Source organism: Microtus ochrogaster, linkage group LG7_11 (assembly GCF_000317375.1).
Source record: "Microtus ochrogaster isolate Prairie Vole_2 linkage group LG7_11, MicOch1.0, whole genome shotgun sequence".
NCBI classification, from domain to species: Eukaryota; Metazoa; Chordata; class Mammalia; order Rodentia; family Cricetidae; genus Microtus; species Microtus ochrogaster.
In genome coordinates, this window is record NC_022032.1 from 4,602,327 (window position 1) to 4,623,125 (window position 20,799).

General features: G+C 52.6%; 1 protein-coding gene across 2 annotated transcripts in view; it reads left to right on the plus strand.

Annotated features, from left to right (window-relative positions):
• Adgra2 (adhesion G protein-coupled receptor A2) overlaps nucleotides 1-20,799 on the plus strand; it is a 49,606-nt gene that overhangs the window by 25,257 nt on the left and 3,550 nt on the right. For both annotated transcript variants that reach the window (XM_026786913.1, XM_005362478.2), the window contains exons 2-16: nucleotides 1,027-1,098; nucleotides 10,749-10,820; nucleotides 11,144-11,215; nucleotides 11,398-11,469; nucleotides 11,853-12,016; nucleotides 12,456-12,669; nucleotides 13,450-13,614; nucleotides 14,154-14,352; nucleotides 14,935-15,084; nucleotides 15,223-15,384; nucleotides 16,246-16,470; nucleotides 16,660-16,876; nucleotides 18,552-18,751; nucleotides 19,902-20,029; nucleotides 20,566-20,689. In XM_026786913.1, coding sequence (XP_026642714.1) covers nucleotides 1,027-1,098; nucleotides 10,749-10,820; nucleotides 11,144-11,215; nucleotides 11,398-11,469; nucleotides 11,853-12,016; nucleotides 12,456-12,669; nucleotides 13,450-13,614; nucleotides 14,154-14,352; nucleotides 14,935-15,084; nucleotides 15,223-15,384; nucleotides 16,246-16,470; nucleotides 16,660-16,876; nucleotides 18,552-18,751; nucleotides 19,902-20,029; nucleotides 20,566-20,689 — 2,236 coding nt within the window. The remainder of the gene's footprint in view (nucleotides 1-1,026; nucleotides 1,099-10,748; nucleotides 10,821-11,143; nucleotides 11,216-11,397; nucleotides 11,470-11,852; nucleotides 12,017-12,455; nucleotides 12,670-13,449; nucleotides 13,615-14,153; nucleotides 14,353-14,934; nucleotides 15,085-15,222; nucleotides 15,385-16,245; nucleotides 16,471-16,659; nucleotides 16,877-18,551; nucleotides 18,752-19,901; nucleotides 20,030-20,565; nucleotides 20,690-20,799) is intronic.

The window sequence follows — 20,799 nt, forward strand, 5'->3', positions numbered from 1 at the left end:
GCCCAGGGCTGCCAGGAGTTTGGGTTGAGAGGCCTCATTTAGACTTTCTAATAAGCAATTAACTGGAGGGTTGAGCCCTTCGGCTGGTCTGGAACTCCCTCCTCCCAATAAGAAGTCTGGGAGAGAAAGGCCAAGTGGGCAGAACATAAACAGTAAATAAACAAAATGTCAGAGCAGGCATTGCAAAGGGAGGCCTAGCCTTCTGTCAGATCCAGGGCTCTGTCAGTCTTTCTACAGGTCGGGGAAGCAAGGATACAGTGAATATAGCCTCGGATTGTCACTCTGAACTGGAGATCTTGATGGCCCAGCGTGGTCACCTTCCTGTAGAGTCCTTGGCTCCAAGGAGAGTGTTGGAAAGCCCTCTTCCACCAGGGCTCCCCCGACCCCTGCTTCCTTTCCTTCTGTGTTTTGTTTTTGTTGGTTAGTTGGTTTGTTTTTGAGACTGGGTCACAGGTAGCCCAGGCTGGCCTCAGACTTACTATGTAGCTGAGGATGACCTCAAACTCTTGCTCTTTTTGCCTCTACTTCCCAAGCACTGGGCTTAAAGGAGCATGCCTCCACGCAGGCCTTCAGGGCTCCTCTTCTATGCCTGACCCAGATGAGGCCAGTCTTCCCCATCACTCTGCTCTGGACTTTGGATTGAGGGAGGGAGGACCTCTGCCAGGAAGAGCCGTGGGGGGCACGGCAGAGGCTCAGTGGGGGTCGACACTGATGCTCCAAAGTGGAAATCGGCCATCAGAGCTTAATATCCACGGAGCCCCATCTCCACTTAGATCCAGTCTATGGGTCCTTCACTGTGTGCTTGGCTGAAATCCACGGCTTGAGGCTCTTTCTATGGCTAGACTGCTCCTCAGCATCTCCCCACAACCTCCTAGAGTGGCAGGTGGGGTTCCTGCTGTAGAATTGCTGATGGTGACATTTATGTAGCGTGACAAGGTCATCTGGGGAACCTGGGTCCCACTCCATCTGCATTTTGCATTGGCTAGCATCTAACAGGGCGGATCTGTGTTTTTCCCGTCTCTTCAGGCTCTTGAGCAACAACAAGATTACGGGGCTGCGAAATGGATCCTTCTTGGGACTATACCTGCTAGAGAAGTTGTAAGTACTCAGAAGTGTGTGGCGCAGGGTAAGGTGGCAGTGGGTGGGGCATGATGGCAAAGGGTGTGGGTGTCACTCTGGGAAGGAGGAGGGACTTGGGTTGCCAAGTGAGGCTAGAACCTGCAGAGCTAGGTCCAGTATAGGACTGGGTAGTCTGGACTGCTAGTCTGGAGGGGGGGGGGAGAGGACAAGTGGCTTTTCAGTAGGGGCTGCCTGGTGTGTTAGGCAAAGTAGGAACTCTTCACTGTTCTAGACAGAGGTGGGGCCAAGGGAATCTCATTAATTCTCTTTAATGAGCAATTAGCTGAGTGAGCCCCTTAGCCAGCCTCCTCCGCCCAGCTAGGGGCCCAGCGAGAAATGGCTGAGGGAGACTTTATGTGACTGAGCCCTCTTTCCTCCTCCCAGGAAAACAAATCAACAAACAAAGCCCGGAGGGGGCAGAGTCCTGGACTGAGGGTGGGAGCTCAGTCATTTCTGACTCGCCTCCCCACCCCTGCCAGTTTAAAGCTGCATTTGGGGCAGTGTCCTTACTCTTTCCTGGAGGCCCTCATCCCCTGCTGTTGGCCCCTGGGGCAATTTGTGGGACAGAGCTGCTAAGCAGGAGGACACAGGGAGGACACAGAAGGGCTCAACGATGTCAGAGGACTTGGGGAAGGAGAGAGAAAGCCTGGTTAGGACACCTGACTCAGGGACTCTCCTAAGGCACTTAGCCTGCCAGATGAGGGCATCAACCCACTGCCATGCTTCCAGAACCCAGCCTGTGCTGTCACTTGGGCACTTGTCCTGGGCTCTCTTCTCTCCTGGGGACTGATTCTTGCTTTCTTTTCTACCCATCCCTACCTATGCCACCTCTAATCTCCCCCTCCGGGACACCCCTAATTCGCGCAATAGGACTCTTGACCCCCTCTTGTGCCATCTTGGTCCCAACCCTTGGATCAGTGTGATGGAAAATATAAACGAAGAAGGTGTGAGTTCAGTGTGGTGGAGATTGCAGATGTCTCTGTCCATGTGACCATAAAGGAGTTCAGGGACGTCTTTCAGACATGTTCTTCAAGAAGAGGCACTGTCGAGACTAGAGAGTTCAAGGGCAGCAGAGATAAGATGCCCATTCGACCGGTGAAGGATCATTTTGGAGGGGGGGAGGGTTGTTTTATTTTTATGCCTCCATGTATGTCTATGTGAGGGTATTAGGTCTCCTGAAACTGACATTAACACAGTTGAGAGCTGCCACGTAGGTGCTGGCAATAGAACTCAGGTCCTCTGGAAGGGCACCCTGTGAGTTTGAGGCCAGCCTGATCTACATAGTGAATCCTGGGCCAGCAGGGCAAACAGTGAAACCCTACCTCAAAACTAATAAAAATAAAAAGTTAAATAAAATTCCAAGTCTGAGCTGGGACCTTTGCCGGTATGAATCACTCTGTTCGTGTGACAGCTATTCGTGGGGCCCCTCCATATGTCGTACCCTGATCCTGGCAATAGGATTATAGCCAGCAGGCCTAGTGCCTGTCTTCATGCCGTTTACCTTCTCTCTACTGACAGGACCCAGGAAATAGCAAATGCATGTGTTGTGTTGGGAGACAGATATGCAAAGAAATTCACTGAGACCAGAAGTTCCAGGCCGGGATGAGCAGCTTGAAGCTCAGTTGGTAGATTGCTTGCAGCGTGCACAAATCCATGGACTCTCCAGTGCTCCATATAACTGTCATAGTAATGTACACCCAAAATACCCAGCACTGAGAAGGTAGAGGCAGGAGGATCAGAAGTTCCAGCTCTCTGGGGATACATACTGAGTTCAAGGCCAATGTAGGATATACTCAACTCTGTCTCAAAAAAGGAAGTTTAAAAAAAAATGCCAACAGGAAGGTTAAGAACTACTGTTCTAGAAAATTGTGATGTTGGGTTCCATCACTTCAAGGGAGACAAGGCAAATGACTAGAGAGTAGGTAGAGAACAGGGGGGTGTAATAGTGTGTGTGTGTGTGTGTAGATTGAAGTGACCAGTAATTGCTGCTAAGTGTGGGGTGCCCATTGTAAAACTAGGGAGGGGACAGAGATGAGGCTAGTCATGGATTTAACATCCTGTACTCCTGGGATCTGGGTGGTGTCTGCAGTGTTGCCTGGGGAGATCAGAACTTCAGTGAAGAGGAGGAAGGGCCTTTGGGGCAAAGGACTGTGCTGTGCACAGCCGGGTAGGGAGGGCACCTGGCAGGTCTGGGGACCTCAGTCTTCCTAGCTTGCTGATCACTGTTTGCTGATGAGTGTGTATTCTCAGAAATCAGGTCTACATGATTGTGGAGACTATCAAGCCCGAACCTAGGGCAGCCTGGGAAGTCAGACAGGAAAAGATGCTGCTATCTTGGGACAGAATTTCCTCTCCACAGTTTTTCCCCCCTCCTGAGCCTTCCTCTGATTACAGGATATCCAACTGCATTGTTGAAGCTAGCTCCTTAAGGTCTATTCTCACACCTGCAGAATACCTCTGCAGAAGCTAACGTGAGTGGCTTGTGGGTTGATTTGATTGGGAGTCTCAGTGTGTAGCCCAGGGTGGCCTTGAAATGCTGAGTCCAAATCATTCTCCCCATAAGTAGCTAGGCCTACAAGTATATGCCCTGACGCCCAGATGGATGAACGTATGACTAACCATTGTGCTGGGGTAGAGAGAGGGCCCAGAAGTAACATAAGTCCGGTGTCCCATTCCTGGAGATGGTAAGTCATTGGGTCAGCGAGGGCCTGGGAATTTTATCCAGAAGGAAGGCAGTTCTCATGCTCATCTGAGGTTGGGAGCCAGCATACCCGATGACCCCTAGACTGTGGGCCTATTCATCGTGGCTGTGACACTGTAGCCTGGTGTGTAGTCGGTGCCCAGGAAACACTGATCTCTCTGTCCAGTGGGACTCGGATGTCTAGGCATGGGCAGCCGAGGCCCTGTCAGTTCCATATCCCACAGTCTGTAGACAGTAGGTCGTCTGGGAGGGTTGGGATCTGATCTGGTAACTGCAGTGGTAAGGCCGTGGAGTATGCCCTCCCCCCCGCCCCCTGCCCCAGCTCTTCAGGTCTTCGCTGATGGATGAAAGGATAGCACGTGTGTGTGTGTATGTGTGTGTGCGTGTGTGTGTCTGTGTGCATGTGTGTGTGTGTGTGTGTGCATGTGTGTGTGTGTCTGTGTGTGTGTGTGTGTCTCAATGTGTCAGTGACTTTGCTGGTCACGAGTGGGCATATCATATGCTTTGGAATTCAGGGCCCTGACTGAGTGAAGGAGGGAAGGGCACAAACAGGTGGACAGAGCTGTCTGTGTTAATGTGAGGTGGAAGGGCAGGGGAAGGGAAACAGAATGGATGGAGAGGTGGTTGTGTTGAAGAGGAGCTTAGCGGTGGATCTAGGGGGACCCATCTCCACCAACTGGGTGTGATGCATCAGAAACCCTGTCTGCCACAGGTGTACAGAAGGGCCCAGTCATGCCTGAGGCCCTTCAGCCTGGCCACGCCTGTTTGGGACCCAAAGGAAAGACATTTGGGGCAGGGTAGGTGGGTGGAGAAACCGACAAAAGCAGGAGCCAGGCCAGGTGTGGTAGCTAGACATGGCGGAACACTTGTAATCCCAGCACTGGGGAGGCAGAGGCAGGAGTACCGTTGCAAGTTGAAGGCTACTTTAGAATTTACCGTGTGGACCTGGCTAGCCAGGGCTACAGAGCTGTACACCAGACCCCCTCAAAACAAACAGAAACGAAACATGGCCTTACTCTGGTATAAAGAGGCCTAGGATCAAGTCCCACTCCTTTCATTTGTTTCTGGATGCTTCCGTATGCCTTGCATGTGGAGAATGGGGTTAGGAATTCTTCTCTGAGGAGTCATTATGGGATGGATGAGTTCCTCCATAGAGCATTTCAGAGCATAGGCTTTCTCCGTAGAGACGTCCCCCTTCTGAAGACGTCTATGAAAGTGTTAGCCTGGCCTCCTGTTGTGTGTACCTGTCCAGCCTTCTCAGTCTGAAGCACAATTAATAAAAACTCAGAGAAACTGGGGTTCAACCTGAAGCTCAGAAAAGCGAAATAGCCAGCCACTGGCTCTTACCTTGACCACAGTCTGGAATGGCAATCCTGCCTTCGGGAATCTCAGAATGAGACTGTGTGTGTGAGCTGTCTCCTCCTGTCTTTCAATCCTCTCTAGGGCTGGGATTAAAGGTCTGCACCACTGGGATTAAAGGCATGCACCGCCTGGTTTCTATGGCAAACTAGTGTGGCTACTGGGATTAAAAATGTGTGTTACCACTGCCTGGTCTGTAAGGCTGACCAGTGAGACTCTTTTACTCTCTAATCTTCAGGCAAGCTTTGTTTATTAAAATACAGATGAAGTGCCACTACCTCAGTCTTACTCAGGCAGTTATGTACTTGGAATGTAATGTCTTTTGTCTTAATCTTTTACATTTATGCTAAGGTATGAAGGTCAGAGGACATCTTACTGGACTCTGCCTTTTTTTTTCCCACCACATAGATTTTGAGGATAAAATGCAATTTGGTAAGCTCAATGACAAGTACCCTCTCCTGCAGAGACACTTTGCAGGCCCTGGTTTCTTTCTTTGAGAGCCCAGAACTCCACCTGTGCCTTGCTTTGCCCTCTGGAGGGTTGACATTATGGATCCAATCAGCTGTGGATCACCAGGGCTCCCTTCTGTCGTTGTTTGTGGTGCTTGCTGGTGATGGGACTTGGGGCTCAGTGCATGATAGCACGCTAGACAAGCACTGTACCACAGAGCCACTCCCGCCCCCACATGGAGGGCTCGTTCCTCGCTCGGTGCCTTGTATGCTTGTCCTGATTCCCCACCAGTCACATGCAATGAGGAACAGGTCGGTAGGAAATTCTTCAGGGACCTATGAGATGCCTCCACGCCCACCCACAAGACCACCGTCCAGACATCCCCCAGAAGAGGTCAAGGGAGAGGAACTTAAGACGCATGGGGGCGTGAGGTGCCGCATGGGTATGGGCCCTCCGTAGCTCGCCTGTAGCTGGAGTGAAGGGCCCAAGGAGGGGAGCTCACTCAGCCTGGGATGATTTGTCATTGCCTAATGAGATTAATGAGCCCTGGGGGCTGGTATGCAGCGGGTGCTGGGGCACTCATTAGAAGCAGATGCTCATGGGAATGGGCTGCTCACTGGCCAGGTGGTTTCTATTAATCTGTGGGCGGGGCCAAGGGTGAGGCCTGGGCCTCTGTCTCTCCTTTCCCACTAAGGCTGGGGAGGAATGACACTTAGAAGCTGTCCTGGACTCCAGTAGAGTTTAAGCCCCCGGGGGGGGGCGTGGCTCACAAGTTTGGGAACAGTCCTCTTGTCTGCCCTGGTCAGCATAAGTGCCTGGCACAGTGTATGTGCTCAATAAATATCTGTAGAGTGGTGTGGGCCAGAAGTCCTGGGAGGTGGGAAGGTGAGAATCTGGGACCATAATGGATTTCTTTGGCCACAGGACCCCTTCTGTTCTTCCCGCAGCAGCCTCTATACCTGCAGTGGTGTTCTGGCCAGTTTTGCAGCCAGGCTTCACTTTCTAGCTGAGCTCTGGAAACTTTGCAGGGCTGAGGACAAGTCGCTGTGTGGCCAGCAAGCCTATAATTTGGTTTTCAGACCTACAAGCAGGGAGGTCTTGTGGGGGTGAGGAGGAGCCAATTCCGTGCAACCCTGCTCTGCCTGGATGTGTGTGAGCGCACACCCACACGTTCACGTCAGCTCACACTCTCAACAGCTCGAACACGATGTAATTTATGTCACCCATTTAAGGTGCACAAGCCAATGGGCTTTGATATAGTTCAGAAAATTGTGTGATTGTCACGCTAATCTAATTTTAGAACATTTTCATCATCCACAAAAGAAACCCTGAATCATTAGCTGTCACTCCCCAGTCCTCTGCCAGGCCTTAGCAACCACTAATCTGCTTCCTCACCTTATGGATTTGCCTGTTATGAGCATCTTATATAAATAGAATTATAGAACATGTAATCTTTTATAACTAGATTCTTTTAGCCAGTGAAACATTTTCTAGGTTCACCCATGCTTTAACATGTATCAGCACTTTATCCCTCTTTGTGGGCGAATAATAGCTAGCTCATTGACCAAAAATACTATATTTCAAATCTTTTTTTTATGTGTACTTCGATGGATATTTAGATACTTTTCTCTTTTAGGCTACTATGATTGAATTCTTTTGGGAACCTTCACCTAGTGGACATTTTGTTTTGTCTTGCTTTTGCTTCTGCTTGTTTCTTTTTTGTTGTGTTTTGTTTTGTTTTTTTATGAGACAGGGTTTCTCTGTAGTTTTTGGAGCCTGACCTGGGACTAGCTCTTGTAGCTCAGGTTGGCCTTGAACTCACAGTGATCCTCCTGCCTCTGCTTCCCGAATGCTGGGATTAAAGGCGTGCTTGTCTCTTCGAGACAGGTTCTGGATCTATAGCCTAGGCTGGCTCCAGCCTCCTCAGGTCATCACTGCCACAGCCAACCTTGATCTTCTCTTCCTGCTGAATTCCTGCATCCAGGTTCTGGAGACTCTGTTTCCTAAGATCGGCACAGGGCGTGACTGTCCTAGGAAGTCTCCCCCTACTTCTGCCCTCAGGAATCCTTTCCTCCACAGTCAGAGAAGGGAATACCTAGACCGTGAGCGCGGTTGGGCCAAAGGCAATGGGATGTGGATACCCCATCAACACAGTGCCTCTTTCCCAGGTTCCGTACACAGAAGGGAGTGAGAGAATCCATATTCTAGAAACAGCTTTGTGACCTTAGACAGGTTACTTTCATTTGTGACCTAATTAATGGAGAACCAGTTTAGATTAATCTGGAGCAAGGGTCCTTTTCTTTCCTTCCCTTTTCTTTCTCAATAGGGTCTCACTATGTAGATCAGGCTAGCCTTAAGCTCACTTGTCTATGTCCTGAGTGCCAGGATTAAAGGCGTGTACCACGGTATCTTCAGTGGTCCGTCTGTGTCGCGTCCCCCTCCCCCGCATTGTGGACTGGAACGCCCAGACCTTGCACACATGAGGCAAGTGCTCTCCCACTAAAGCCCCAACCCCAGCTCTTTGAAGCCAGGGTTCTTAGCCTGGATTCCACAGCCCACCATGTGTCCAATGTTAGGTGTAGAACATTCTTCTGGGGCGGGAGTTCAGCCTCCATCAGCTTTTCCCAGGAATGTGCTAAACAGGAAGGGTTCGAAACAGTCAGTTGACAAAAGCCTCGGATTTCTAAAATCTGCTGGTCCTAGGGTGGCATTTCCTCCTGTCCCTGGGGACGTGCAGCCCTGAACCACTTCCCTTATTCAGGGACCAGGAGACGTGGACTGTTCAGGATCCAGTCCTGGAAACAGCCCTTGGTCTGTGCCCCCAAGACCTGGTATCCTAGGGCTGGCCCACCCCCTAGAAAACTCACTCCAAGAGACCATCTTGGTCACCCCTGGGCCACGTTTGAGGGAGGAATGCCTGTCCGTGTGGAGATTGCCCTGTAGGGAAGGCCTGGAGTGGCTCAGCCGCAGGAAACGGGCAGAGAGAGGGGCTGGGGCCCCAGGGCTGCCTTGCTCCCATCTGCAGAGCATCAGTGGGGCAGGCGGGTGGGGTTCATGAAGTGGGGGGCGGGGAGGAAATGAGAATAAACACAAGTGAGCAAAGAGGGAAGGGGCGGGGGGCTGCCGCCTCGGCCCCTTGGCAGCCCATGAAGGGAAATGACACAATGAGGAATGTGTTTCCCTCTGCCCGCCCCTGCGCGTGGGGGTGGGAGGCAGAGCCCTGAGAATGGCCAGACCCCGGCAGAGGCCAGGGGGCACAGGCTGGATCAACAGAGGAGGGTGGGTTGAGAGGGTGGAGCCTGATGCCCAAAAGGGGGGAATACACAGGAAGGGCAGTCCTGGACAGGGGGACCTAACTCTGTCCCCTTGACGTGGCATGCAGGGAATCTAGGGCTAGGCCAGGCCCTTCCACGTTCTCTGCATGGACCCAGCACTGGGACACCTTCCTGGAATGCTAGCTTTCTCTGGGAAGGTGAGCCCTGATGCTGGGTTTCCCTTCTTCCTTAAGGGGACTCACCATCATCTGAGTCTGGAGCTGAGATATAGCCTGGATAAATAAAAATTACATCACTGCCTCTCGTCTCTGTTTCTTTCCCCAACAGGGACTGCACAAACAGGCCCCCTGGTGGGATAGGACAGCACCTCCCTGTCCTGGACACCTATTTCCTCTTACCCAGCACAGTTAACCCTCTTCTGTCCATAATTCAGAGCCATCTCCAAGGCCTCGCCTCTCTTTGAAACTGGCTGGGATGGTAGCACGTTGGACCCAGTTTGACCCCGTATACCTTTGTTAAAGTTGACTTCTTCCCCTGGGAGTGGCCCGCCTTCACTCCATGCTTCCTCCCCTGAGCTCTTTTAGGTAGGAGCAGACAAGATGACTCGGCGTTCTACATCGAGTTCTACATAGCCTAGTTCTGATCTGTGTCGGTTTACAAAAGATTGGGTTTGATGGAGCCTCAGGTAAATGGGTCAAGATCTGTAGCCTTCCCTGGCTGTGCAGAGCATAGAGGATAATGCAGAAGATGATGGGCCGGTTGCAGGTTGCACTGGTTTTATTGGCCCTGGGCTTCATCTGTACCCATGATTAGCAATCTTAGCTTGGACCTGTGCAAGGGCCCAGTGCATTCTGACCTGCCAACCTCCCTGCCTCACAGGTTCCATAGAGAGAGATCTGTAGGAATACAGTTACTGTAAAATTCCCTCTGATGGTTCGGTTCTGCAGTTTTCAAAGACTTCCCGAACAGCCCTGTAAGGTCCTAGAGTGGCTCCAGTGAAGGAACGTGGGAATAGAAACGCGGGAAATCTAGGCTTCTCACTCCTAGCGGGAAGCTTTCTCCACTCCTTGCCCCTGTTTTACCAACTAAAGTCCTTCCTATCACATCTCTTGTTTCCTGTAGATAAGCTGTCATAAGATATAGCTCTTGTCCCAAAGAGAGTAAGAGGTAGTGCGTTCTGAGCCTCAGGTGAGTGACCATGCCTGGGGATGGATTCAGCCTGCTCCAAATTACACCCTCCACCACGGAGGAGGCAGCATCAACTTTATAGTCCCAGAACAAAGAAACCCATCAATCGATCAATGCGTCTACCAAATTAGAGACAAGAGTGGGTAGGCATTGCAGGAGAGTGGAGTAATCGGCTGTTCTGGGTCTCCCTTGCTATCTGATGACATTCTTAGCTTTGGGGCTGGGGAAGCTGGTTATCTGCTAAGTCACAAAGGTCTTAGCTGATAGTCAAGAGGACACCAGGCTGGATACAAAGGTAGGGGCTAAGTGGCTAGGAAGGGAACTAAAGATAGCTCAAGATAATTGTGGCTTCCCTTTCGGAACACAACTCTTCATCACCGGTAGGCAAGTGAATCATGAGTTGGTCTGCAGAATTTTCAACCCAGATTTGTTCTTTTTCGCGGGACTTCAGCTTGCAGACATTTCTCTGACCCGTTCTCCTTACTGGTGGCCAGACAAGCTACAGAGACCTGTCGGGTGGGTATATGTAGGAAAGCCAACTTAGAAGGAAGTCAAGCGCCACAAAAAGCCAGCCCCTGTGGTGACAGGATGTCCCACCCGAGGAGCAGGGTAGCCCTGGGACAGAAGTGTGAAGGCCTCTCCAATGCTTCCTGCAGGGACCTGAGGAACAATATCATCAGCACTGTGCAGCCTGGAGCCTTCCTAGGTCTGGGAGAGCTGAAACGCTTGTGAGTGGCTTGTCCTGCCCACCCCACTCCCAGCCCTCTCTTTATTCACCCCCACACACAAATATCCCAGATGAGCCACTACCCCTAGGACCCACCCTTCCCTGTCCCTTCTCAGACACCAAACCTCTATCCAGTACATTGGCTGGGTGTTTCCAGCTTGCTGTGGCTTTAGGCCCAAGCCTACTGCCCACATAATCTCCGGCTGAATGTCTCCCGCAGAAGTGAATCTCCATCCTGTTGTTTAGTGGACTTGCTGATGCTCTCTCTCCCTCTCTCTCTCTCTCTCTCTCTCTCTCTCTCTCTCTCTCTCTCTCTTTCTCTAGAGATCTCTCCAACAACCGGATTGGCTGTCTCACCTCTGAGACATTCCAAGGCCTCCCCAGACTTCTGAGACTGTGAGTGATAGATAGGTCTTTGAGAGAGGGAGGAAGAGAAGTGGGGAGGGGGAGGGAGGGCTTGGGAGGGAAGAAGACTGGGCCAGACCCTTCCAGTGCTTGCATTTTCTCCTTCCAGCCCTCTACTTTCCTAGCCCAGGGAGACCCTAAGATCTCACCTCACTCTTCCCTGCCCTCTGCAGAAACATATCTGGGAATATCTTCTCCAGTCTGCAGCCTGGGGTCTTTGATGAGCTGCCAGCCCTTAAGGTTGTGTGAGTATCTCTCTCTGTACAGGAACAGTCCCCTGGTTCCTTCCTCTGCCCAGGAGAGAGGCACCTGAACCCAGGGAACTCCAAAGCCCAGACCTTAAGCCTCCCCCCAGATCCTATGAGCAGCTATCTTATCTACTTGCCACCCCTCACTGTCTCTACCCAAACTCCAAATCTCCACTCAGCACACTGACCCGCGACAAATATGTGGTCATTTCTAGCCTGCATCGTGCCTGTTGAGTGTGCAGACTGCCAGAAAACGACCCCAAATCATATCCTGAGTAGCAGGGTGCACATGTACCCCAGATGGTCTTCTCCACCCCTTTCCTGCCGACTTTCACCCCCACCCCCATGAGCCCACACTGTTCCTTGGACCCACCCTGCAGGGACTTTGGCACTGAGTTTCTGACCTGTGATTGTCACCTGCGCTGGCTGCTGCCCTGGGCCCGGAATCACTCCCTGCAGCTGTCGGAGCGTACACTTTGTGCCTACCCCAGTGCCCTGCACGCCCAGGCCCTGAACAGCCTCCACGAGCCCCAGCTCCGCTGTGGTGAGAAACCTGTCCCGGGTCCCAGGGAGCCAGCTCCTCACCGCAGCTTGCTAGGTCAAATCTCTCTGGGCCCTGTGTGTTATATGATGGTCGTGTTTTCCCAGGCTTGCCTCCTTCCCTCTGGTCCACGGGGTAGCCCTCCATCAGCACGCCTAAACCTCTTTTAGGACTGCTGGCTTGTTTATATTTTCACCTGGTCTCCCCCTGTATTCCTCTGTGTTCTTATCTGGGAGGATTCTTTCTGATCCCTTTCATTCCCAACCAGATCACTAGAGGCAGAGGGTCAGGACCCACCCTGTGGGATTCCACTCTCACCATGCGCTGCCCTTTAAGTACAAGCTAAGGGGTCGGCTCGCACTACTGGAGACGCTGCTCCCCCCCCACGCATAGGCTTAACTGCGCATGCGCCCAGGCCTTATCACTTCCGTCTTGTCCACAGAAGGGGCTCTGGAACTTCATACGCACTACCTCATCCCATCCTTACGCCAAGTGGTGTTCCAGGGTGACCGTCTGCCCTTCCAGTGCTCTGCCAGCTACCTGGGCAATGACACCCGCATCCACTGGTACCACAACGGGGCCCCTATGGAGGGTGATGAGCAGGCAGGCATCGTCCTTGCGGAAAACCTCATCCATGACTGCACCTTCATTACCAGGTACAGGCTCTGCTGTCCCTTTTCAGCCTAGGGCATGGAGAGGGAGAGCCGCGGTTCTCATTCCCCTCCAAACATGCTTCTGAGAGATGGGGGCGGGGAGATTGAGGTTATAGAGAGCTAAGATACAATTATAAATGGTCTGAATAGAGGTTAGAATTAAAGCCCTCCCCCGAGAAAGATAGTAAACGCTTGTTAAAACGAGGCTAAGTGGCATCTGACACATTAGTGCCTGCATGGAAGGGTATGTATACACATGTACTTCTTATTCCATTAACGGAAGAACCAGAACTGGTGTCCCAGAACAGGGTATAGGCTGATGGGCTTCTGGGGAAGCGGGGGCATTGACGGGAAGGCTGGGCTGGGCCTGAGAGTGCTTACCAAGTATCTTTGTTTGCTTCCTATTACAGTGGTAAACACCACGTCCAAAAGCAACTTGGGGAGGAAAGGGAGGGAAACCAGGGCAGGAACTCAAGCAGGGTAGGAACTTGGAGGCAGGAACTGAAGCAGAGAGGAACACGATTTACTGACTCCTCGTGCTCAGCCTGCTTTCTTAAACAACCCTGGACTACCTGGCCAGGAGTGGCACCACCCACGGTGGGCCGGGCTCCCTCACACCAAACACAAACCAAGAAAATGCTCCCACAGGCTCACCTTGAGGCCTGTGTGATCGAGGCCTTTTCTCAGTTGAGGTCCCATCTTCTCAGTTGACCCTAGCTTGTGTCAAGGTGATGAGAAAGCTCACCAGCGCACCAAGCCAGTTCCCCCACCCCTCCCCTGCAGTGAGCTGACCCTGTCTCACATCGGCGTGTGGGCCTCAGGTGAGTGGGAGTGTTCCGTGTCCACGGTCCAAGGCAACACCAGCAAGAAGGTGGAGATAGTAGTCCTGGAGACCTCCGCCTCCTACTGCCCTGCTGAGCGCGTGACCAACAACCGCGGGGACTTCAGGTGGGCCGCTTCGCTTTATAAATGGCAACCCCCCACTCCTCCCCGGCATCTCCACCCTCTAGGGTCTCCTGTGCGTTCTTCCTCCAGTCCCATGGACTCCCTTTGGTCATTAGCCCACAGTCTTGCTGTCACATCTCAAGAAGATAACTATTGCCACTTTAGTATGCAGAAGCTTTCTACACTGTCACATTTTCATGTTCTAGAGACCCTCTCTGTATGCAGGGTGGGTAGTATCCTCCACACGATAGAGCCGAGACTACTGAAGCCCAGAAAAGATCAGCAACTCGTCCGATAAATGACAGAGCTTGTCTGTGAACCCAGATCCCTGCACTGCACCCCCATACATTGTCTGCAATAGCATTGTCAAAACAAACAGAGGAAGCGGAACTTGGGAAACCCCTTGATGACTGCCAGGACAGTCTCTACTGCACTCTTGACCAAGTCCCGGGCGCCTGGTGTCCTAAGTTGGGGTTGGGAGGGGAGGGCGTTTGTCTCAAGGAGTCTTAGTCACAGCCGCTTCCCACATCTACCTCCTCTAGGTGGCCGCGAACCTTGGCTGGCATCACGGCTTACCAGTCCTGCTTACAGTACCCCTTCACCTCTGTGCCCTTGAGTGGGGGAGCACCAGGTACCCGAGCCTCGCGCCGGTGTGACCGAGCTGGCCGCTGGGAGCCAGGGGACTACTCCCACTGTCTCTACACCAATGACATCACTCGGGTGCTCTATACCTTTGTGCTGGTGAGGCCGGGGCGCATGTCCCCTCCGCAACTTGGATTCCCGGAATTGGCTGGGATGGAGTCTAATACCTCATGGGGGAGGCTGTACCTCTGTTCTCAGCTGTGTATTAAAAGTGGGTACAGCTGCCTGGCATGGCGGTGCACGCCTTTGATCCCGGCACTCAGGAAGCAGAGGCAGGTGGATCTCTGTGAGTTCTAGGCCAGTCTGGTCTACGTAGTGAGTTCTAGGACACCCAGAGTTCCTTAGTGAGACCCTGTCTCAATAAACAAACAAACAAACAAATAAATAAATAAAAACAAATGGGTACAGCAAGGGCCATGGGCTGCCACCCTTTCCCCGGGTGCTGTCCTCCAGCTTGCCTTTTCCAGGGGCCAGGCCTGTACCCTACTCTACCTGCTCTATCCACCATCACAGTGATTTACATCATCACCCCTGGGAGTTGTGATGACAGGGACTCATGTCATTATCACATGATATGATGGTCCCAGTGCATGGTCTTGGCTCCTCTCCTGCCCCATGGCCCTAGGTCCTGGGACAGAAAGCAGCTACTAGCCTGATCTCCTTTTCCCCCAATACCCCCAGATGCCCATCAATGCCTCCAATGCCTTGACCCTGGCCCACCAGCTACGAGTGTACACCGCTGAGGCTGCCAGCTTTTCAGACATGATGGACGTAGTCTACGTGGCTCAGATGATCCAGAAATTTCTGGGTTATGTTGACCAGATCAAAGAGGTGAGATTCAACCTATCCTCTGGGCCCCCTGGAAGCCATCATCCCGTCATCTCAGGTCTCACACACGCATCAGTCCTGGGTCCCAAACACCACTCCTGCTGACAGTGACTGCCCTCCCTCCCTCCCTTCCTCCCTCAGCTGGTGGAGGTCATGGTGGACATGGCCAGCAACCTGATGCTGGTGGACGAGCACCTTTTGTGGCTAGCCCAGCGAGAGGACAAAGCCTGCAGCGGCATTGTGGGTGCCCTGGAGCGCATCGGAGGAGCTGCCCTCAGCCCCCACGCCCAGCACATCTCTGTGGTACTGTAGCTTGGCGTGGGAGGGACTCTTCAGGGGCTAGGACTATGGGGAGAGGACCTCAGAGTGGTGGGGCCTGTTTTGGTGGTTCTTAGACCAGAAGTGCTTGCCTCTCTCCAGGACACATATTAAGCTCTGGTAACATGGCGGCAAGCTGAGCTCAGCTGTGAGCTGTCAGAGAGCTGCAAAGGCAGCTGTGGTGTGAGCCTTGTTGGGAACTGAGCTGGGGGTTAAATGGAGCATGCTGGGAATGGGTGTAGGGGAAATGGAGGCTTTGTCTCAGGGTGACAGCACTTTCAGTGGAATAAGGAGTGCTGGAAAGTTCTCCAAGGGGACAGTGACATTTCTTTTCATTTTTTTCTTCTTTTTTCTTTTTGGTTTTGGTTTTTTTTAAGACAGAGTTTCTCTGTAACTTTGGAGCCTGTCCTGGAACTCGCTCTGTAGACCAGGCTGGCTTCGAACTCACAGAGATCTGCCTGCCTCTGCCTCCCGAGTGCTGGGAGGCAGTCATTTCTAAACTGGTAGAAGGCACACTATAGCAGAGCGTCTATGTATAAGATACAGTGCTAGATACTCGGGGACATATGGCGAGGGGTAGACATGGATCCTGCTTGACAGCTGAGCTGGGGCGGCAGAGTCAGTGGGTGGAAAATCGGAAGTGATGAGAGGAACTTCCTCCAAGGGAGGGAGAAGACCTGTGTCTAGGAGGTGTATGTGTATGGGGGGGGTGACCCCATGGCTTATGTAAGACTTCCCATGCTTTGAAAAGACAGCCATAAAGGGTAAGGGGTGTGGCTGAAGCAGATCTGAAGAGCAGAGGACCCCTAGATCTCAGACAGCGGGTGATGAGTTCTCTGTCCCCAGAATTCAAGGAATGTGGCATTGGAGGCCTACCTCATCAAGCCTCACAGCTATGTGGGGCTGACCTGCACAGCCTTCCAGAGAAGGGAGGGAGGAGTGTTGGCTGCGCAGCCAGGTGGCCTTGGCCAGAATGTCCCCATGGAGCCTGAGCCCCTTGCTGATCAGCAGCTCCGCTTCCGCTGCACCACTGGGAGGCCCAACATTTCTCTGTCCTCTTTCCACATCAAGGTGGGCACCAGGGGAAGGGAAGGGGGTGGGGGTGGGGACCAGAAGCTGAGGAGGGCGGTGCTGAGACGCAGGTGTCTCCTGGTGGAGGTGGGTGTGAGAGGAGGGGCAAGGCAGGAGGTAGGAAGGGACTGGGAGACATCAAAGCCCAGGGATGCTGAGTATCTCTGAGGACCTCCTATGTCCCCTCAGAATAGCGTGGCCCTGGCCTCCATCCAGCTGCCCCCCAGCCTGTTCTCAACCCTTCCGGCTGCCCTGGCTCCCCCAGTCCCTCCAGATTGCACCCTGCAACTGCTGGTCTTCAGAAATGGCCGTCTTTTCCGCAGCCACGGCAACGCTTCCCGTCCTGGAGCAGCTGGGCCTGGCAAGAGGCGTGGTGTGGCCACCCCAGTCATATCTGCAGGAACCAGTAAGGGACTAACCTCCTGCGCGTCTGTCTCTTCCCTTTCTCGTTCATGGCACCCTACTGCCCTGGTACAGTTGGCAGAGGGTAGCAGAAACCTTAGAGTTTCTCCAGGAGGGTGGCAGTGGGGATGGCCTGTAGAGGAAGGGTTTGGTGGAGATCAGGATTAGGGGGACCTGGTTTTATATCCCAGACATAGGGCAATCTTATATCCTAAGCATATGGCATATCAGAAAGCTGCAAGCACAACGCCTCAATTCCTTCCCTCCACACCAAACCCCCGACTGCTTGCCCTGCTACCCAGGGGCCCCAGGCAGGTAAGCAATACTACATGAGCACACCCTGGAAGCTCAACATTAACTTCGGTGTTATATGGAGGAAAACACGAAGGCCGTGGGCTAACCACAGCGGCTTCTGCCTCCCAAGTAGTGGAATCCTTGACTAACGCCCTGGGGCTGCCCCAGCCAGAGGCTCCTCTGACTGCTAGAGCAGAAGCCCTGGTGAGGAGTGTCCTACAAGGCGGACAGCAATGGCACTGGGGTCAGAGGTGGCGGGTGGTCAGAACTTCCAGACACAGCACAGAGGGTAGAGACTAGAGCAGGAGGGAAGGATACACATTTTTTCTTTTTTGTGGTCTGGTCCCCTGGGAACTGAGTGGCTTGTTGTAACCCTGTCCTATCAGGAACAGTTCTTCCCCCACTATGTGTCTTTCCGTCTGAGTCCCTCTTTCCATCTACCTTCCACACTCTGGCCTTGCTCACCAGGCAATATCCGCCAACAATGGGACCCACACTGTATTCCAGACACAGAATATCAGGTTTACCTTCTGAAAACACCACCGTGCACATCAGAGCTCCTTCGAGCACCATTGGTTTATAATACCTACCTTCTTTTACATGCCATGCAGGGTCCTGTGTGCCATGACTGTGTGGCCATCACTACCCTGGGATCCCGTCCTGTTCCTAAAACGGGCTCTTTCCAGGCCGGGTGCGAACATGTTAAGTACCTAGCATGTGCCGGTTTCTGCTGGACTGAGATACGCTTGAGCACAGACAATTGGGTCATTGCCCTCAGGAGTGCACACTTCAGCCGACAGGCACTGAACGAGTCAGTAGAAGTGAACGGCAGTGCAAGGTGCCTGGACTATGGCGTTACAATGTTCATCTGAATCCCTAGTTAGGGGCCAGGAATGCTGTCCTTGAAAACTCAAGTTTTTTTTCTGAGACCCAAATGCTATGCCATCAGAGGATGTTGTCAACCACACGGGTTAATAACTGTCTTAATGGAGAGATGCGGAGGTGGGGTGGGGGCTCTATGATCCATGTCACAGGTGCTTTCTACCACACAGCTGTGTTTAGCCCCTTTCTTGGGTTTCTGTCCTGTCCCCATCCATCCCTTTTCCCAGATGTCAACTGTTCCTTCCAGGGATTCCTTGTCTGTCCCTCTGCAGCCCATGGGAACCTGGGGTAGGGAGGCCTCCCTTGGTCTCACCTGTCTCTTCCCCACTCTCTGGAGAGTCTCCCTGGGCAGACCGGCACCCGCACCGCATCTAGCTCTGTCCCCAGGTCGGCAGGATCCCTGCATGCTCTGACCCCTGCAAAAATTGCTCTGCTTTTGCCACTTTCTCTCGGCAGCCTTCCTCATGGTCTCAGTGTCTATGCGGACTTCCCTGTCCCTGCAGGCGGCTGCGGCGTGGGAAACTTGACTGAGCCAGTGGCTGTCTCACTGCGGCACTGGGCTGAAGGAGCGGATCCCATGGCAGCATGGTGGAACCAGGAGGGGCACGGGGGCTGGAGTTCCGAAGGCTGCAAGCTCCGCTTCAGCCAGCCCAATGTCAGCTCCCTGTCCTGTCAGCACTTGGGCAACGTGGCTGTGCTCATGGTGTGTATAATGGTGTGTGTGTATGTGCGCGTGCATGTGCGTGCAGAAATGCAGGGAGGTGAAGGAACATGTGTGGGAGATAGACTGTGGTACTTTGATCTCTTGGAGCCACAAGAAAATACAGAAAGGACAGCAGCCTTGTGCTCTGTTGATGTCAAAGTTCATGGGAAATGACCCTCTAGCCTCTTCCACGCCTCTCCAGCTTTCAAGAGGGAGCTGGAACCATCTAGCTTGTCCTTCAGATCCTGCGTTTTTTTGGTGTCTTTTATTTGTTGGTTGGTTTGGTTTTTGAGATAGGATTTCTTGTAGCCCAGCCCACTATATAGCTGAGAATGACCTTGAATTGCTTATCTTCCTGCCCCTACTACTCAGGCAATAGGCAATGCCCGTGTTTGCCTGCCTATTTTGACCTGAATTCATCTGTTAATAAACAACCTGGTGCCAGGTGAGGGTGCTGCATGCCTTTAATATCAGCACTTGGGAGCCAGAGACAGGTGGATCTCTGTGAGTTTGAGGCCAGCGTGGTCTCCAAGTCCCAGGACAGCCAGGGCTACACAGAGAATACCCTTGCATACTACCCCACCCCAAGAAAAACAACCTGGGAACATGTGTAGTCATCCATCCCCACATCCCATTCCTTCACCCAGATTCTGCTGGTACCCACAGACACACAGCCTACCACGGCAGCCTTTTCCTCTTAGCTCATCTGAATTCCTAAAAAGTCATTTCTTTTTATTTTATGTGCATTGGTGCTTTGCCTGTATGTATATCTGTGTGAGGCTGTCACATCCCCCGGAACTAGAGTTAGAGGTGGCTGTGAGCTGCCATGAGGATGCGGGGGATTGAACACAGGATCTCTGGATGAGCAGCCAGTGTTCTTAACCATGGGCATCTCTCCAGACCTATGAGCTTTCAGCTGGGCATCTGAAAAGAGTCCCCAGAAAGGCAGAACACCAGAAGGGGTGAGGCGGGCGAGGCCGTCAGTGTTTCCTGAGGTCACCTTCTTGAGTGGCTGTCCTCAGACCTGCCTACCGAATGGACCAAAGCATCCAGGTGTATGTAGGTCCGAGGCTGGCAGGGGTCAAGGCAAGGGAAAGTGGCTTAGGGGGCAGACAGGGTGTGCTCAGTCCTCCCACCCCCTCTTTCCCAGGAGCTGAGTGCATTCCCACGGGAGGTGGGAGGTTCTGGAGCTGTGTTGCACCCTGTCGTGTATCCCTGCACGGCTCTGCTGCTGCTCTGCCTTTTCTCCACCATTATCACCTACATCCTTAACCATAGGTGAGCCTGCTGCTGGGAGGAGGGAGTGGGTGGGGCGGGGCTCACACAGGCTGGCGGATGTTTCTTCTCCAGGCAGGACCCTGTGACCTGGCCAGGCTCCGGGGTTAAAGAACACATTTCTGGGGGTGGGGGTGGGGGGGGAGGGGGGGGTGGGAAGATTAAGGCCTTCTTTCCCATGGCCTGGAGCACATTTATACATCTACACATAGATAATTTGTCCTTCTCTTTTTGGCTATCCTAGTGGTCTTGAGACCCTGTAGGGCAGTGGTTCTCAACCTTCCTAATGCTGTTACCTTCTAATACAGTTTCTCACACTGTGGTGACCCCTAACTATAAAATTATTTTATTGCTACTTCCTAACTGTAATTTTGCAACTGTTATGAATTGTAATGTAAATATCTGATATGCAGGATATCTGATATGTGACCCGTGTGAAAGGGGTCGTTCAACCCCCAAAGGGGTCTCTACCAATAGGTTGAGAACCCTTTCTGTAGGGGTTTGGATGGCTCATTAATAAAAGACTCTTTCCGGGGCAGCTCCATCCATGTGTCCCGGAAGGGTTGGCACATGCTGTTGAACCTGTGTTTCCACATGGCCATGACCTCCGCTGTCTTCGTGGGGGGCATCACTCTCACCAACTACCAAATGGTTTGCCAAGCGGTAAGAAGGGGGTGGGGACTCTAAAATGAGCGACTTCAGGGGAAAGGGGGGCCTAGCAAGGAAAACACGGTTTATGGAAATAGCCCTCAGTTCCTCTGTTCTCTGTACTA